This window comes from Numida meleagris, chromosome 21 (genome assembly GCF_002078875.1).
Source record: "Numida meleagris isolate 19003 breed g44 Domestic line chromosome 21, NumMel1.0, whole genome shotgun sequence".
NCBI lineage: Eukaryota > Metazoa > Chordata > Aves > Galliformes > Numididae > Numida > Numida meleagris.
Genome location: NC_034429.1, coordinates 130336 through 146587, shown reverse-complemented (window position 1 = coordinate 146587; position 16252 = coordinate 130336). Strand labels below are relative to the sequence as shown.

Below are 16252 nucleotides of genomic sequence, written 5' to 3'. Positions count from 1 at the left end.
TGCAAAGGTTTCAAGAAGCTGAACTGGACATGAGAAAACAATATAATTAAGTGATGAAGAATTGTAATTCTGTAATGTTTGGCTCCCTCCAAGGTTTGCCATCGAATACAGGACCAACCATAGAATCACAGAATAGCTTGGGTTGGAAGGGACCCCAAGGATCATTAAGTTGCAACCCCCCACCACAGGCAGGGTCACCAACTTCCAGCTCTGGTACTAGCCCAGGTTGCCCAGGGCTCCATCCAACCTGGCCTTGAACACCCCAAGGGATGGGGCATCCACAGCCTCTCTGGGCAGCCTGTTCCAGCACCTCACCACTCTCTGTGCAGAACTTCCCCCTGACATCCAATCTATGAAGTTGTGTGAGTAAAAAGATCAGGAAATTTCTTCCTTCCTGGGGAAAATTTGCTGAAGTATCTTCACTTAGCATGAGACTGATTTCTGAGAGAAAACTCGTCTTGTACAGATTGCTAATGCTGCCAACTTTTGTGCAATTTTCCCTCCGAAATCGAGGTCTGCAGAGTTCCTATTCTAGGAATATATATTTTTACTTGAAGAACGGTGATTACATTACAAGGAAGATGCCACTTCCATTTATGCTAGGGAAAATCCAGAGTGATGTAACTGAAGCTGATAAAGTTAGCAGCAATCTGTGGCAGTAGCTCCCTCCCTTTTTGGTAATGTCTCTCTGTCAGCATAAGAAATAGCAGAATTAGCTCATGTAGGTGTTGCATGATCCAGGCTCAAAGTAAATTAAGCTCTTTACAATTTTGCTATGCTATGAAGGATCTTTGATTTGGAGCAAATGTAATTTGGTGTGAAAGAGAAAGTGGCTGCAAATGCACACAGGCTTAGAGCTGCAAAAATATCTGTTTCTCTGCAAGTGGCTCCTGGAAGACTTGCAAATATTGGGGCACTTCCTTGTGTCACTGTGAGGTGCTGGATTTCCATGTGCCTGAGTTTCCATCTATAGCCACGCACGATCATCTTGATGGTTTTAATTGCTTTCAGACTTAGGAGAGCGATTGGCATTCATTCCTTTACAGCAGTGACATAACCAAGTGATGTCACCACCAGCAGCACAGGCAAAAGCAGCCTGAGAACTCGGCGGAAAACAGTAAAATGGTGGTGACATTCATTAGTTTACACAGCTGAAATGGCAGAGTTGGGCAGCATTTCCCCCTCCCCTGTTCAGCGGTGATGTGGGCTTTTTTTGTTTCCCTCCTTTGGATTTAAAGCAGGGAGAAGAATCGAGCTTTCAAGCCCTGGGTTTGGCTTTGAGGTCTCCACATCATTTCTCATCTTGCTGTAAGCGTTCCCTGTGGCTTGGGTGCTGGTTTAGGCTCCCAAACCTCACTTTCTCCTTTGTAGACATAGAAGGTGATTTTACTGGAGCTGAGCATTATGAAGGTTGGCTTTATGATGTAATTAGAGGCTTCTGTGCAAGAAACTGTGCAATTGTTATTAGCTGAGCTACCTCCAACTACCACTGTGCCCTGGGAGACAAATCAGTCAAAAGGAAAAGCAACAAGCTGCAAAAATTTGCTGTAAAATTTGCACCACATGAAATAAGAAGACTTTAACCCCTACATGATCCTACCGGTTTCACTCTATTCTTCTCTGGGCCACCATTCTTCTGAGACAAAGTGAACTCTGTGTCCAAGCCTGATGATACACATGGGAAATTTCTACCCATGCAGATGCTGAGGGTGCCTCTGGATTACTTAGAAACACAGCACCTCCTTGACCCAACATGCAGCCAAGTGGCTGTATCCAACAGGTTTGGATGTTCTTCATGCTGCAGGATGGCAGTGAGGAGGATGCTCACCCACACAGACACCTAGATGCTACCCAGCCATGTGTTTCTGGTGTAGGGTTTGGAGATCAGCCAGCTGGGGTAGAGCTGTTAAGAGTCGTTTCGGCAGTGGCAAGCTCAGCTGTAAATTCCTGTGGCCTCTCCAAGTGGTTCCAAAGAGCTCCCTTGGACCAGGCAGCATGGACAGGTGGCAAAGCAAAGGCAGGCTGGGTCTTCACTGGGTTGTGAAATCTTCAGCGTGGGCAAATAGCCATGAGTCTGCGGGTTGTAACAGCTGTCCACTGGCAAATTTAGGTTGGATCCTGTTCTACTGGGAAGCGTTGGTAAAGGAGCACTTTGCCCAATTTGTCAGCAAAGGAGGCCCAATGAGAACTGGTATCAGCAACCCCAGGCCAGTCATGGGGTTTTACAGTGGAGGCACAGCTGGTTTGAAACCTCAGCCCTGATAGACTGGAGCCATGTGCAAGCCCAGCCTTGCCGGCTGCAGGAAGCTTCAGGCAGCCAGACTCAAGGCTTTGAGTTATTGCAGCACATGGCAGGGCAGCTGCAGCTTTCCAGCTTTTTCCTGGCTCTGCTTAACTTCATTGCCATGCCATCCATTCACAGAGCATTGCCTCTGCTCTCCAGAACGAAGGTCTGGCTTCTGAATATTGCAAAAGCCCTGAAAAGGGTGGAAAAGCTCAAATTTCCCAGTGCTACAGGGGCCCTCAGTCCCAAGCTGCCTGCGAAATGCTCGAGTTTTGTACCTTGGAGGGATGGCTGCAAAGCAAGGGGAGGAGAGGGGAGCCTGGGGATCCCAAACGCGATTCTGTCCTTCATCACACTGCCACCAACAGCTGAAGAAAGCAATTTGCACCTCCTTCCTTCTCTTCCCTGCAGAAAAGAAGGAAGCAGATTTCAGACCCTTGGTGTTGTCCAGCGGGCATCTTAATTCACCCACTGGCCAACAATAAAAAAGCAAAGGCAAACGAAAAGTGACTGAAAGGAACCTCTGTTTGCTTTGGAGCCCGAAAAGGAATTGGACTCAATCCCAGCGTTACATCACTTTCATATATAAGCAATCCCTTGCTATAATCAGTTACTTTATCCACTGCCAGCATGTTAGCTGAGCTGTTCAGAAAGATTGCTTGCGTAGAATGGAACATGGATCTGGCTTCAAACACTGTGTTGACTAATTGTTGCTGTTTATCTGCTGTAGCCCACACAGCTTCCAAGGTACCATAGGAATCATCAAGAAAGACGTTCCCTGCCCTAAGTTCACATTGGTCTATAACAAGACATTGGTTCAAGCACAGTGACTAATAAATTTGCAATTTATATATGTATATGGAGTGGATAATGTAGGGACTAAAGCTTATCTTCCAGTCCTCCTCCTCCGTGTGACCTCATACAATACCCTCTTGTTGCCTTTTGTCTGTTCATGCCCCAAGACCTTTAATCAAGATTGGGATGTCTTACAATAGGACTGCTTCTTCACTGCAAAAGGCACAACTATCAGAATAACTGACTACTAAGTGCTGCACACAGTAAGATAGCTGGGATTGCCTAGAAATGGAGCTGTGGGGGGGGGGTTTACCAATTGTGCCAGTTAGCAGAATATAAGATAAACTTTGGCAAGATTGTGCCTTAACCAAGGGATCCTTCTAATTTGAAAGACTTTAGGTTCAGGCCTTAACCTTGCAGAACATGCATACAAGCTTTCAAAAATAGCTTTGCATGGGGCTGAAGATTCTCCATGGGTGCTGCCTGGGGTGTGCAGCACTCAATGTGTAGCTTTGCATTAGAGGTGCTCACACTGGTGCAGGAAATGCTGACCCTAGTGGGGATGGACATGCTGGAGCTGAAGGCAGGGTTGAGCTCCTGCCTTCTATCAAGGCTGCTTTGCCTGGGCAACACACCTTGCTTATAAGCAACACGCCTTGCTTGTGCGGCTGCTCAGCTTCTCCTGCCACACCTTCTACCTGCCTGTAGATCGTCACCTCCAGCATGGCATCTGGGTTAGATGTTTCTGGTGAATGGAGAGGTGAGGTCTCTTTCCAGTAGGACTGCCTGAAGGACACCTGCCTGCCCAGTCTTACCTGGCTTTGACCACTGTAGCTCCACAAAAACGATAGCAGTTATCACCAGCTAGTCCTGGTCAGCATGTTATCATGTTGGCCACAACTGGCCACGTGCTGATCTGTCTTTGCAAGAGCAAACCATGAAGCAAACTCTGGTCTGGTTTGGAGTAGGCTTGTTAATCTGCACCTTTTCTCCAAGAGCAAAAAGAAGAGAGGGGCAAGTTCTGAACCTGATTTGAAAGAGCACCCAGAGAGGCTGAGATGCACAAAAAGGTTGTGAAATTATTTTCTTGGAGTCAAACCTGGAAATGCTCTGAGGTTACCAGTAGACACAGATGTTTCCAATAAGGCAAGGAAGTCAGAGTCACATGGGATTCCTGTGGTCTTCTCACATTTTCAAGAGACTAAGTTTGCATTCTTGTCGGCATTAATGAGGTTATTTTTACATTCAAAACATCATCAGAAAGGGGTGATTTAAAAACACATGTTATTTTAGAAAACGTTATCTCTTTTGTAGTGAAGTGAGGGAATGCTTAATGTTGCAAAGTGCTCACTAAGAGTTGGACCCAAATGAGTGTGTCTTCGAAGTATCTGTTGCATTTCCATGATGAACATCGCTCTGTCAGGAATTTATGAGGAGATTATTAAAATGTGCTTCAAGCTCAGACTTGGCCAGGAAAATCTCAATCTGAGAGCACGTTATGTTTTAAATGTGTGTTACATTGAATTAATCATATTTCCACTTTGAGTGTATTTGTAAAAAATGATACAGATAGGGGTAAATATGGAGAAAAAGTATAACAAAACCATGCGTAATTAGATGTAAATAGGTATCCTACCTAAATTAAGGGAAATGCAGTGAGAGGAGCTTTTTTCTAGAGCTTTTGCAAGTATGCCAATCAAATCTCACCTCCTGTTACATATCAGTGATACGGTTCTGGTACAAACTGTGGTTAGTTATGATGAGAGGATGAAACTATGAACTCCACGAAAATGTCTCCCTTAAAGCAATCACAAATTGTCTCTTTTTACAATATAAGGAAGAACGTGTGCGTGTGTGTGCATGTGCTGAAAAAAAAAAAAAAACCACACACAAAAATTGATTTTAATAGAAACAGAACAGCCAGCATATGAAATAAGACCAGTTTACAGCCAAATTGCATGAATCTTCACTGCAGAAAAGTACTGTTTTTCAACAAAAGCTGACAAAACTCCCTCTGCCCTACGATCACGCTAATGTTTTTATATCACAGTGAAATGCCAAAACCTCGTATTAACTTGATTTCAGGCTCCACTGTGAATGTTTTGCGCAGCCTAAGGAATTCGGATGACTGCTCTGGATTATATCAGTCATTCATCCCAAATGACTGTTCCTTGTCAAGGGCCCAATTCTGCAAGTTAAGGACTTTGTACTGTTTGCTAAGTCTTTCTGCATTTCTTGAGGGTCATTTGAGTGTCTAATTCAGTGGGCACAGTGGGGATGGGTTGGACCAGATGAGCACAGTGGTCTTTTCCAACCTTAATGATGGTATGGTTCTGTGATTCTGCATCTGTAGGCCTGGGGCCTACCTCAACACTGCCACGTAGTCAACTCCACAGAATGGAAGAATCATAGAATCACTTGGAAAAGTGATGGAAAAGGTTGGAAAAGGCCCTTCAGATCATCGAGTTCTACCACCACCGAACACTGTCAAGTCCGCTGCTGAACCATGTCCCGAAGTGCCATGTCCACACATCTCCCAAATAGCTGCAGGGATAGGGACCTGTTCCAATATTGACCATCCTCTCCATGAGGAAATTCTTCCTGATATCCAATCTAAACTTCCCCTGGTGCAACTTGAGGCTGTTTCCTCAATTCCTATCACTTGTCACCTGAGTAAAGAGACCAACACCCACCTGGCTACAACCTCCTTTCAGGTTCAGCTGTAAAGAGCAATGAGTTCTCTCCTCAGCCCCAAGTTTCTCCAGCCACAACCCCAATTCCCTGCCATTCATCATAAGTCTTGTTTTCCAGTCCCACCACCACTTTCATTGCACATAGTCAAGCAATTCAATGTCCTTCTTGCAGCAAGGGGCCCCAAACTGAATATGGTACACATCTCAGAGGCTTCTCCTGTCTTCTAGATGAGCCTAATCCAATGCATTTTCTTTCCCACGGCATTTATGGAAACGAAGGATGGAACTTGGCAATAAATTTAAAGTATGAGCAAGTGTTGTGGCTATGGGGTTGGGGTTATGGCTAGGGTTAGGGTTAGAGTTAGATTTAGCTGTATTTGCAGGTATGTGAATGGGGGTGCACCTCATCTGTGGATTTGCAGTGTGATGCTACCAGTACAGAGGTTGGAGGTTTGGAGGTTCAGATCTGTGTATTTTAGACCTGTAGGATGCTTAGGTAGTCAGACAGTCTTTCTTCCATGGTGTGCCAGGAGTCATTTTGTTTTGCAAGTTAAGATATTACAAGAAACCAGTGGGAACCAGGATCTATCTTTGCCATGTCAGTCCACGCATCCCCTTTGGCACCATGTCCCAGGTTTAACTGTTGGTGCAGACTTGATTCTCAGTTCGTGGGAGAGCACTCCTTGCTGACTGGGCACTCATCGTCGTGTCTTAAAAATGCAGAGGAGGAAAGAAGGCAGCCTGAATCATTACCACTTTCTAGCAACTTTTCCTCCTTCTTAGTCCACTTGTGTGCTTTAAAAAATGTGAAAAAGTCTTAATCTGCTGCACATAATTGGGTCTTTCACAGAGGAGATTAGCACTGGCTGCTCCACCTCCTGAGGAATGCGTCTTATCTCTGGCAAATTCAGACTCTCCGAAAATGAAGCCTCTTTTCCGTGACTGCTGGAGAAAGCTGTGTGCCTCCAAAGACCTCTCTGGGAAATAACTAATCGTTTCTCACGCCCCACACAGTGCTGAAATTGAAGGAAATGAAATCTAAACCACAAAGAGGGAGGCAGTGCTGCTGCATGAGCCGGGAGCTTGCTCCTTGCCATTATAGATGGGGGTGAAAGTATTGGTGCGTGTCAGAGGACAGCTGCCTGGGAACACACATGCAGGTTGGTGGCTGGGTTTCCCCCTCTGGCTCAGGACCACTTCTCCTACTGGTATGAAGGTCAGCACCTGAATTTCTGTTCCGATTCCTCAGCCCCTTCCATCCTCCCTAGCCCCAAGCTCACAACCGCGTTTTGCTCCTCTGAGAAACCACGTGTGAAATAAGATTTGTCTGGATTTTAGTGCAGCGCTTTACTTGAAAGTGTGATTTGAATTAAGGCAAGAAATTACCCTGCTTGAGCTTTCCAGAGCAGTGAGGAGCCAGGCAGAGGATATTCCTCTGTAGGGCTCATGGAAAGGACGGAGTTCCACTTAATAAGCTGAGAAACAAAAGGGGTTCCTAGTTTGTTTTAAGGAGCAGAAGGCAAAACAAGCCAATGGAACAGCGTCAGTCAGACTTTCCTCCGCGCGGAGTCAGGAGTCCTGCAGCTGTGGGGTGGATGAATTCATTGTTGGAGGAAAACCTGTATTGGAGCAGCACAACGATGAGAAGTGCTGCGGGAGGAACAAGGGAAACCAGGTGGCCAGATGCAGAAAAGCATCTGGGTATGTGTATTCTCATAGAAAACACTGCACGTTTGTTGAATGGGTGTTTTTAGGCTCTTAGAATATGAGTAAAACCATGGAAAGTGAAACTCCTCTAAGAGGAAGGGGAGGATTTAGATGCAGAGAGAGTCACCTCGTCACAGATGTCAGGAATATGTCTCTGCCGTGCGTAGTTCTTGCTGAGTGAATATCAATCTTGCATTTGTAGCGTGTTTCCCTCGTGCAGCTTCCAGTAGAGCTTATCCTTATGGGAAAGCGAGATCACAGCTTCCTGTGGGATTCCAAATTCCTAAAAGTAAGCAGTTACTCCAGCTGAAAACTTTGGACTCTGTCTGGGCCCATCTGCATGGAGAACTTGTAGGGGGAACCCTGGGTCTTACATCAGCCACCAGAGGACCTCCAGGGACTTTCTAGGCATGCAGAGCTACCCAGAACCCAAGCACCAACAGCAGATGCTCTACCTGTGGTCTGAGGCTCAGAAAGAGATGACTTATCCTCATCGCTGCGGGCTCTGCTTCTTGCCTGGTTTTACATACACCCACAAAGGGTATTTTGGAGGAGCCATAAAGCAAGACCAGGTGGACCTGGCACTTTGTGTTAGCACCAATTGGTCATCAGCCATTATGCACTGCAATAAACTTGGCTGTTAGCAGGTTCGTGAAGAACTGTAAAGCCCATTAAGTATTGCTGGCATGCAGGAATACTGTTTTCAGCTTAAGACTGGGTTATTAGAGTGCTATCAAGAAACAGAGAAGGAATGTAGTAGCTAGCTGGGGCCTTTGCTTGGAGAGCACAAATCCAATGAAAACATCCCAAAAGCTGTAATTATTTGTTCATAATTGGATACTTACGAGCAAATTCTGCCGCACAAACCTCCAGCGAGTCACACTAAAAGTCAAGAAGTGTAATAGTCTAGAGTGGTAACATGGGGAAGGTTGCATATTTTGTGGACTGCGCAATGCACAGGAGCAAAAAATATCGTGGAAAGCCCCCTCGACCCTCTCTTAATTTGAATTAGGGATCTATTTTAAGATGAGGGAATTCAGATTTAAGGTCGCTGTCTGATTTCACAGTGTGCTCTTTCACAGCTCTCTGAAACAAAATGCAGACAGCAGGGGATGCAATTACAGATTCCCATGCTTTAATTGCCTAGACCTCATTCCCTTTTCAGACCCGAGAATGAGACCAGCCCTGTGGGCTCCAGGTCAACCCACACGCCTGTACATTGCTGGGCTGCTGCTTGCTATGGTTCTTCTCTTGGCGGATTCAGAAATGCATGGGCACTGATGAGGAGCTGTTGTTTAACCCATCGTTAAGTCTGTGCTAACAGGTTTCTGTTGACAGGCTGCAAAGCTTGAGAACAGAATTTCTGCACATAGTATTGCAGCGTGGTTTCCCATTAGTAGCCATGGAAAAGTTAACCTCAACATCAGCTCTTTTTCGTGGAACTAATAGCTCTGCAGCCAAAAGCCCAGCGATCCGCTCATCAGCTTGCAGGAGTGCTCATTCCTGTAAAAACAAAGCCCAGGGCTGGCTCTTGAACTGCTGGACCTCTGTTTGTGAATTAAAGAGCAGCCAGCTCACAAAAGGGAGCATCCCACTCACGTCTTGACCCGGGGCAACCTTTCCCCTGTGCAGAATTACAAGGGTATGCCTTCAACCTCAGCAGGTTACCTAGGGAGCCAGGGTGAATCCAGGGATTGCAAGGATGGGAATTACTCCTTAAATACTGGTAGGACAGTATTCAGCAGGCAGTAACTCCTATTTTCTCAAGCCATTAGCGCTACCCTGTGGGCACTTCCTTCCCCTCCAGAGGGATGTTTACCACTACTTTTGATTAATTATTCCGGTTATCATTGCCAAAATAATGCGCTTTGTTTTTCATTTGAATTTTTCTCCTTTCCTTGTACCCAGCTGACTTCGTTACTCAACCTCCAGATGAAAGATTATAGTCCTGCAGTGTCTTTGATGTGTCACACAGCCTTTCTCCAAGACGAGCTACCTCTTTCCAGAAAGACAGTGAGAAGAATGAGCAGATCTTCCTGGAAATGACACTCGTCTCACAGTGCAAATAAGCCAAATCTAGCTCCTGCAAAAGCAATCAGGCCTGTTTGCTGACATAAAAATGCCCACTCATTTCTGAAAGAGCCACGCTCCCAAACTCTGGCAGAAGCCAAAGATTGAGGTTGTTACGCTCATTCCCACACTTGAATTTGGCAAAGTGGAAGCCTATATCATCTTGTTTCACTTGTCTTAGCAGTTTGAATGTTTTCTTTTCAGTAGGTTCCCCAGCTCGGTCAGTCCTGCATGATGTAGTTGCAGATACCAAATGGCAGAGATTGGCAGAGCAATGGGTGTTATCTGGGTCGCGGTAGGTCTGAAGAGTCAGTCGCAGTCCCAAAGCTATGAGTAAGCTTCTGAGTAAGATTTCAACTGGAGGCTGAATTGGCAGAACTGCTCTTTGTACTGTGGGGCCCTCAGATGCACGGTGATGTATATAGATATGGGCGTGCATTGGTCATAAGCCAGTGTGGCTGAGCTTATACAGCTCTTACTTCAAGTCATAGAGTCATAGAATGGTTTGGGTTGGAGGGGACGTTGAAGACCATCTAGTTCCAAAACCCTTGTTTTGGGCGGGGCCCCTTCCCCTTGGCCCGGTTTGCCCCAGGCCCCTTCCGGTTTGGCTTTGATTCTTTCAGGGAGGGGGTACCCACAACCTTGGTGGGTAAATTCTATGAGAGTTCTGCAAAAACTGCAACACTTCATGAGGTTTAAAGTATTTTCCTTTCAACTTCAAAATATGTGGCTTTGGTGTTGCTTGAACAGAACAGGATCGTGTAAGTACAAATACAAACCACTGCCTGAACATCTGAATTGACCAAACCACATCTAAGACATCGCAGAATCACTGAATTGAGAAAGATCAGAGAATGATAGTTTTTCTGCTCCTATTTTTTCCTTCTAAATTTAGACAGGATGCTTATCTGCAGTGTAGGAAGCTGCCCGTGATACAGCCCACTATTCTGGGGACATATTTATCGCTCTCATCATGGGTAAATCCCACCTCCTTACTGGTAGTAGATGGGAATGCTATTTTGTACCACTCTTTTCACGGGAGTTAGAAATCCAACACGGCTTGTGGTACTGAGACCTGACAGAAAGCTCTGAATCTTGCTTCAGACTTCATCACCCTGCAGTACTTTTTGCAAGGTCTTCTAGGTTAAGCCACAATGACGCATAGTTTTCAGTGCTGCCTCTACAATAAGAGAGCAGGTCATTAGAAGTCATGACCCAAAGTTCCCTCTTATCAATGGAAGTCATCCTCTTAATTCTCGGAGAAAATAGTTCAAGCCTCTAAACTATTGAGCGGACGAGGTGGCTGGAATGCCTTGGGAATGGTAGGTTTTATGAGCAACACTGAGTTCAAGGCCGTGTAATGAGAGACAGATGGGAATGGTTTTGCTGCGGTGATGTTTTATCACGAAACGAGACGGTTTTAATAGCTGTTTGGTGACTAACAGATACAGAGGTAGCCGTGTAATTAGTGTGCTTGCTGCAGGAGGCAGTGCTTCCTGGCATTGCCAAGCACACTCAACACAGGCTGACCTCACCAAGGGTGGCTGGCTAACAAAGCCCAGAAGCTAGTCAACAGTTTCCTAAATGTGTCTCCAGACACCCTTGTGTGATTTGAAAGCCAGCACGCTGCCAGCTCAGGTCATGGAAGCAGGGATATCTCAAGCTCTCGGGATCCCATTACATAGCAGAAACCCTCTGGGGTTTGGGGTTATCTTGACGGGAGCCCAAGAGCTCCCCGACCACTACTTTCCCCAGATGATGACATGGTAGTGGGAATCTTGGCCCTGTTTTTTTCCCAGTATGTTCTGGCACAAAGGAGCACATTTTCAGAGATGTTTGTGGAAGGCTCTAAGCCTGGGCTAGTTTCAAATCAAGCACCATTTGTCTTTGGTGGGGTTTTCCTAGAGAATTCAGCGCTAGCACTTTGCATCCACGTACATGCTTTGCTTGTAAAGTAGCTACACTTTAGGAACGAATCTCTTTCCAGAGCCTAGTGGTATCTATTCATGTATTTAATGTTATCCTGTTACTCATTTTGATGGTTTTCTCCTATAAGCTTTTGTGTGTGCTTGTTTCAGAATCAAGTATCAAATCACACACTGATTTTCAACTTTCTACCCTCTTCCGCTTTCCTTTTCCTTCTTCTCTTTCTTTCTGTTTCATTCTCCTCTCTGCTCTTGATTTTTGTGTTTCTTTTTTTCTCTCCTCTTTCTTGTAACAACAGGATAAACTCAGTTATTTTTTATGGAAAGTTTGAATTACTAATGAACCTTACAAGGGATCTTATCTTTTCCAGTGGCTCTATTTAAACTCAGAAGCCAGTTCCAGTGTTTTACAGTCTTAAAATGTTGATATTTTTCCAGATATTCATTCCAGATTGATAGGAAACCAAGAGAAACAAATATTTTTCATTTTCAGAAAAATGTTTAACCTTCCTCTTTTAAAGAGATACCTCCCCAGTGCTGTGTAGGGCATGTGCCATGTAGGGTTCAGCATGTGCCATCCCTGGAGGTGCTCAAGGTCAGGTTGGATGGGGCCCTGGGCAACCTGATCTGGTGGATGGCAACCAGCCCATGGCAAATGTTGGGGCTGGATGGGCTTTGAGGTCCCTTCCAACCCAACCATCCTATGATTCTATAGTTCTGTGATCTTTAAGGTCCCTTCCAACCCAACCATTCTGTGATTCTTTAATGTCCCTTTCAACACAAGCCATGCTGTGATTCTGTGATCCCGAATCAGGGCTGTGCAGATAGCGCTGTGGGCAGCCCATCTGGTTCAAATGAACAGAAAGAGAGGCAGGAGGACATGGGAAGTGGCTTAGGCAAGGCTGTGGAGCTCCTAGGAAATGCCACAGCTCGACCGAGGCATCCGCTGCTCTTCACATCTCTGCTTGCCAGATCCACTTCCATGACGCCAACATCCAGCTTGCTCCCTCGAGCACACGGTCCCTGTCACCCTGTGCTGTGACCTCAGCAGCCTGATGTCCCCTCGCCCCACATCCTGCCCTCTCTTCTGACCCTAGCAGCGCTCCCCAGGCAGCCAGATGTGAAGAACAAAGAGAAAAGCTTGGCTCAAGCATGCAGCCCTACAGCACTCTGCGTGCAAAGCGCTGGCAGGGCCAGGTCCCCAGTCAGAGCACTCGATCCCCCGTGGCCCTGTGTTGGCTGGCCCAGAGGCAGCACTGCCTGCCTCCATCCCAAAAGCAATCAGCTGTTGAAGGTGAAAGAGCAAAGCCACTCAGAGCAGAATTCATTATGCAAATGCCTGCGAGCAGTACTCTTTAGAAAAACAACATAAAATGCTGGAGTGAATCTCCTTGGCTGATTTTGCTGATTCCGCTAAATTTCAGATGTAATAATGTCTCCATATTGCTTCAATTGTCTCTGCTGAGGCACAGCTGTGACTCTGCCCCCTGAAGCGTTGTGGCTGCAGAAAGGGAAGTGAAACCTAGCCAAGGCGTTCAGCACAGCAGCCCTTCAATATACAGCGTATTCCCTTCGATTCTTCATTCTGTATCTCCAACTACTGTCTCTCTGCTTGAAAGGCCAATAGAATTGGCTGCCCTTCTTCTCAAAGCTGTGGTACAATCTGGTTCGGGAGCTTTTTCTCCTGGAATGAGAGTCGACTTCTGTTTAAGGATCCATTTGTTGGAAATGGGTTCTTTTCCTGCCTCCTGGATGTTCTGCTTATGTCTTCCACATCCATCTGATGTCCATCTGGGCACCTGGATGAGGAGGAACACCTTGGTGGATAGCCAAGAGGGGGTCCTCACTGGTGGCCATTGAGCCCCTCCTACAATATAGTCATGTGAAGGTCCTTATGCTTCCACTGGGCGTAGAGAAACCTTGCACTCCTCTTTCCTGGTGCACCTCAGACACACACTCTGGTTTTGCATCCAGGCCCCCAAGGTTGAACAAGACATTTTGGTGCAGATATTCACAGGGTCTCTATCTGATCGGATCATCCGGGGGATGAACTGAACTGTGCTGGCAATGGAGAAATGTGTCAAATGCTTGAATGGTTGGGTGATAAGGCAGCCAGCTTGACCTTCAACCAGACACTCATCCAGATAAAAGAGCACAGAACCACTCACAGTCACCCTGTGGCTAGCACAGCATCTCCCCTTCTGTCTGTTATCAGACTGCCAGATGAATCACAGCATGATTGGATTGGAGGAGACCTCACAGCCCATGCAGTTCCAACCCCTGCTGTGCTCTGGTTGCCACCCACCAGATCAGGCTGCCCAGGGCCCCATCCATGGCCTTGGGCACCTCCAGGGATGGGGCACCCACTCTTTGGGCAGCAGTGCCAGGGCCTCACTGCTCTCTAAGAAATATTTTCAGCCTCTCCTGTGCAATGGCATAGTAATTTGTTTCCTTGGTATGTCCTTGTCATCCAGTCTGGCAATCCTCCTTCCCTGGGAGGTGTTGGTTTCCCCATCTCCACTGAGGCACTGTAGCTGCCAAGGTCCACTCTGAACTCCAGACTGCTATCTGGCACTCTGCCTCCCATATGCATGGATGAGAGAAATGTCAAGCAATGACACAAGGACTGTCAGCTCACATGAAAGGAGGAACGCTGAACTCTATCTGTCCTCCACACTTGCTGGATGCCCTGCAGAACTGCTCATTGCACAGCAGTAGGAAGCATTGCTCAACAAGTGTCAATTTGCTGCAAGAAGAGAGGGGAAGAGAGACCATTAGTCATGAGTATAAGCAGCACACATGGACACGGGATCACTAGGTGGTAGCTGGCTGCAAAAAATAACGCAAAACACAGTGCAACTCTACACTGGTATGAGTTGCTAACTGTTTTTGTGATGATGGTATTGCAGAGATGTCCAAGCCAGCTCTCAGCAATAAGAAGTCAAATCTTTGCCGGTGAAGTCAAAGCTTGTAAGGACGTAATATCATTTTAGACCATGCCATGAGTGCTAGATGGTTTTCAGCCCTCCAGCCCGGCCCTGACCCCAACCCCAAAGATTTCTGAGTGTCACTGCACCTTCTTGAATGTAGTTTGGGCAGTGTTCAGTTCCATTTGGATCTGCAGCACCATAACCTCACCCCTGGAGCATCCAGACAGAGGATGTCTCCACGCAAAAACAATTGCAACTTTTTGTTCTCTGGCTGGAATTCCTGGACTGCTGCTTTTCATTCGGATTTATTTTATTTTCAACGTAAATAAAGAAAACAAAGCTAGTACAAGCAATAGTCTGAAACTGCTGCAGTTCCATTGCAGGAGACGTGGAACCAGAACAAGGAAAACAACCTCATGTTTTGTTTCTCTCTGTGCAGAATTGGTTAACTTGGGTTCAGACTTCAACTCACTCAGCAGGCCCACCCCCTTGGTATTTACTTAAAATCACAGCTAAGTGCATTTAAAAAAGATTAAAGCAGAGACACCAGCCTGCAAAGAACAAATAGAACCGAAGGAACATTGAATTGAGGCAGCGCTGTGCTCAGTTCAGGCTTCCCTCTGCCCCATTGCCCCGTGAGGGCATTTCTGGCCAGCCCAGGGGTCTCTGCTTTGCCCTGGAGCCCCCAAGATGAAGCCACAGACTCTTCTTGCAGACAGATACCCCGGGCTGAGCCATGCAGGGGATTCAGCTCCCACCGCAAGGAGCAGCTCCGAGGTGATGCTCACAGGGCGTGAGCGCTGTGAAATCTTTGTTTCCCTTAAAAGACCTTTGCCTGCAGGAGACAGCCCGTGCTCAGCTGTGGGCTGTTCTGCATACTTCAGTGAGGAATCCACTTTGCTGAAGGGCTCAGGCAGATGTTTCTTGGTGTCCACAGAGTGTGATGATAGAATTGGCAGCGCGCTCCTAGCGGAGCCATCCGTATCTCTTTATGTGTCAGTCCCTTCCACGCCTTCTCTGCTCATCCCCATCAAACCTTTCTCCGGTACATTTCTACCAGCTTCTCCCTTCCTTCACTTTGGGTCCCTCTTCCTCACAGTTTGCCCGTAGGCTGCTCAGGGAGGCGGTGGGGTCACCATCCCTGGAGGTGTTCAAGAACTCTGGGGATGTGGCATTGAGGAACGCAATCAGTGGGCATGGTGAGGTGGGTTGGGCTCAGGCTTGGGGATCCTGGAGGTCTCTTCCAACCTTAATGATTCCATGGTTCTTTGAGTGGGCATGGTGGGGACGGGGTGATGGTTGGACTAGATGATCTTAGAGGTCTTTTCCAACCTTTATGATTCAGCGGTTCTGTGAACTCAATGCTCGGTCTGGCATGTTTTCACCAGGAAAAACATTTACTTTGGGAGAAGAAGGAGGAAAGCAGAAAACAAGCTCACGCTCACAGATCCAAAAAAACAAAAAGGACAGGCTCAGAAATCCTCCAGTGCGTTTTTGGATGATATCATATCTGAAAGAATGAATCCATAATGCAATAGTGCTGATTCTGACATTTGAGTATTTACAGTGGGATCTTTTGCAGGTTGGAACTCAGGAGGAAAAAGAGAAAAGAACAGCTCAGAGGGCAAAGGTTTTGTTTAAAAATGTACAACAAACTGTAGCTTAGCACCGTTCTCACAGAAGAGCGAGAAAAGCAGTTTTTTTGGCTTCATATGTGCAGGGACATCAGCTTCCATCAGTAACTCTGCTTTTCCTTTTTCTTCTTTTTTCTTCCAGGGCCGTTGCATCAATTTCACCCGAGTGAAGAACGCCGACGCTCCCCCCAAATACCCCCTCAACAACGCCTAC

General features: G+C 46.5%; 1 protein-coding gene across 1 annotated transcript in view; it reads left to right on the top strand.

Annotated features, from left to right (window-relative positions):
* Positions 1-16252, top strand: part of ANTXR1 (anthrax toxin receptor 1) — a 97077-nt gene that overhangs the window by 77048 nt on the left and 3777 nt on the right. The window contains exon 18 of the mRNA XM_021375010.1: positions 16181-16252. Coding sequence (XP_021230685.1) covers positions 16181-16252 — 72 coding nt within the window. The remainder of the gene's footprint in view (positions 1-16180) is intronic.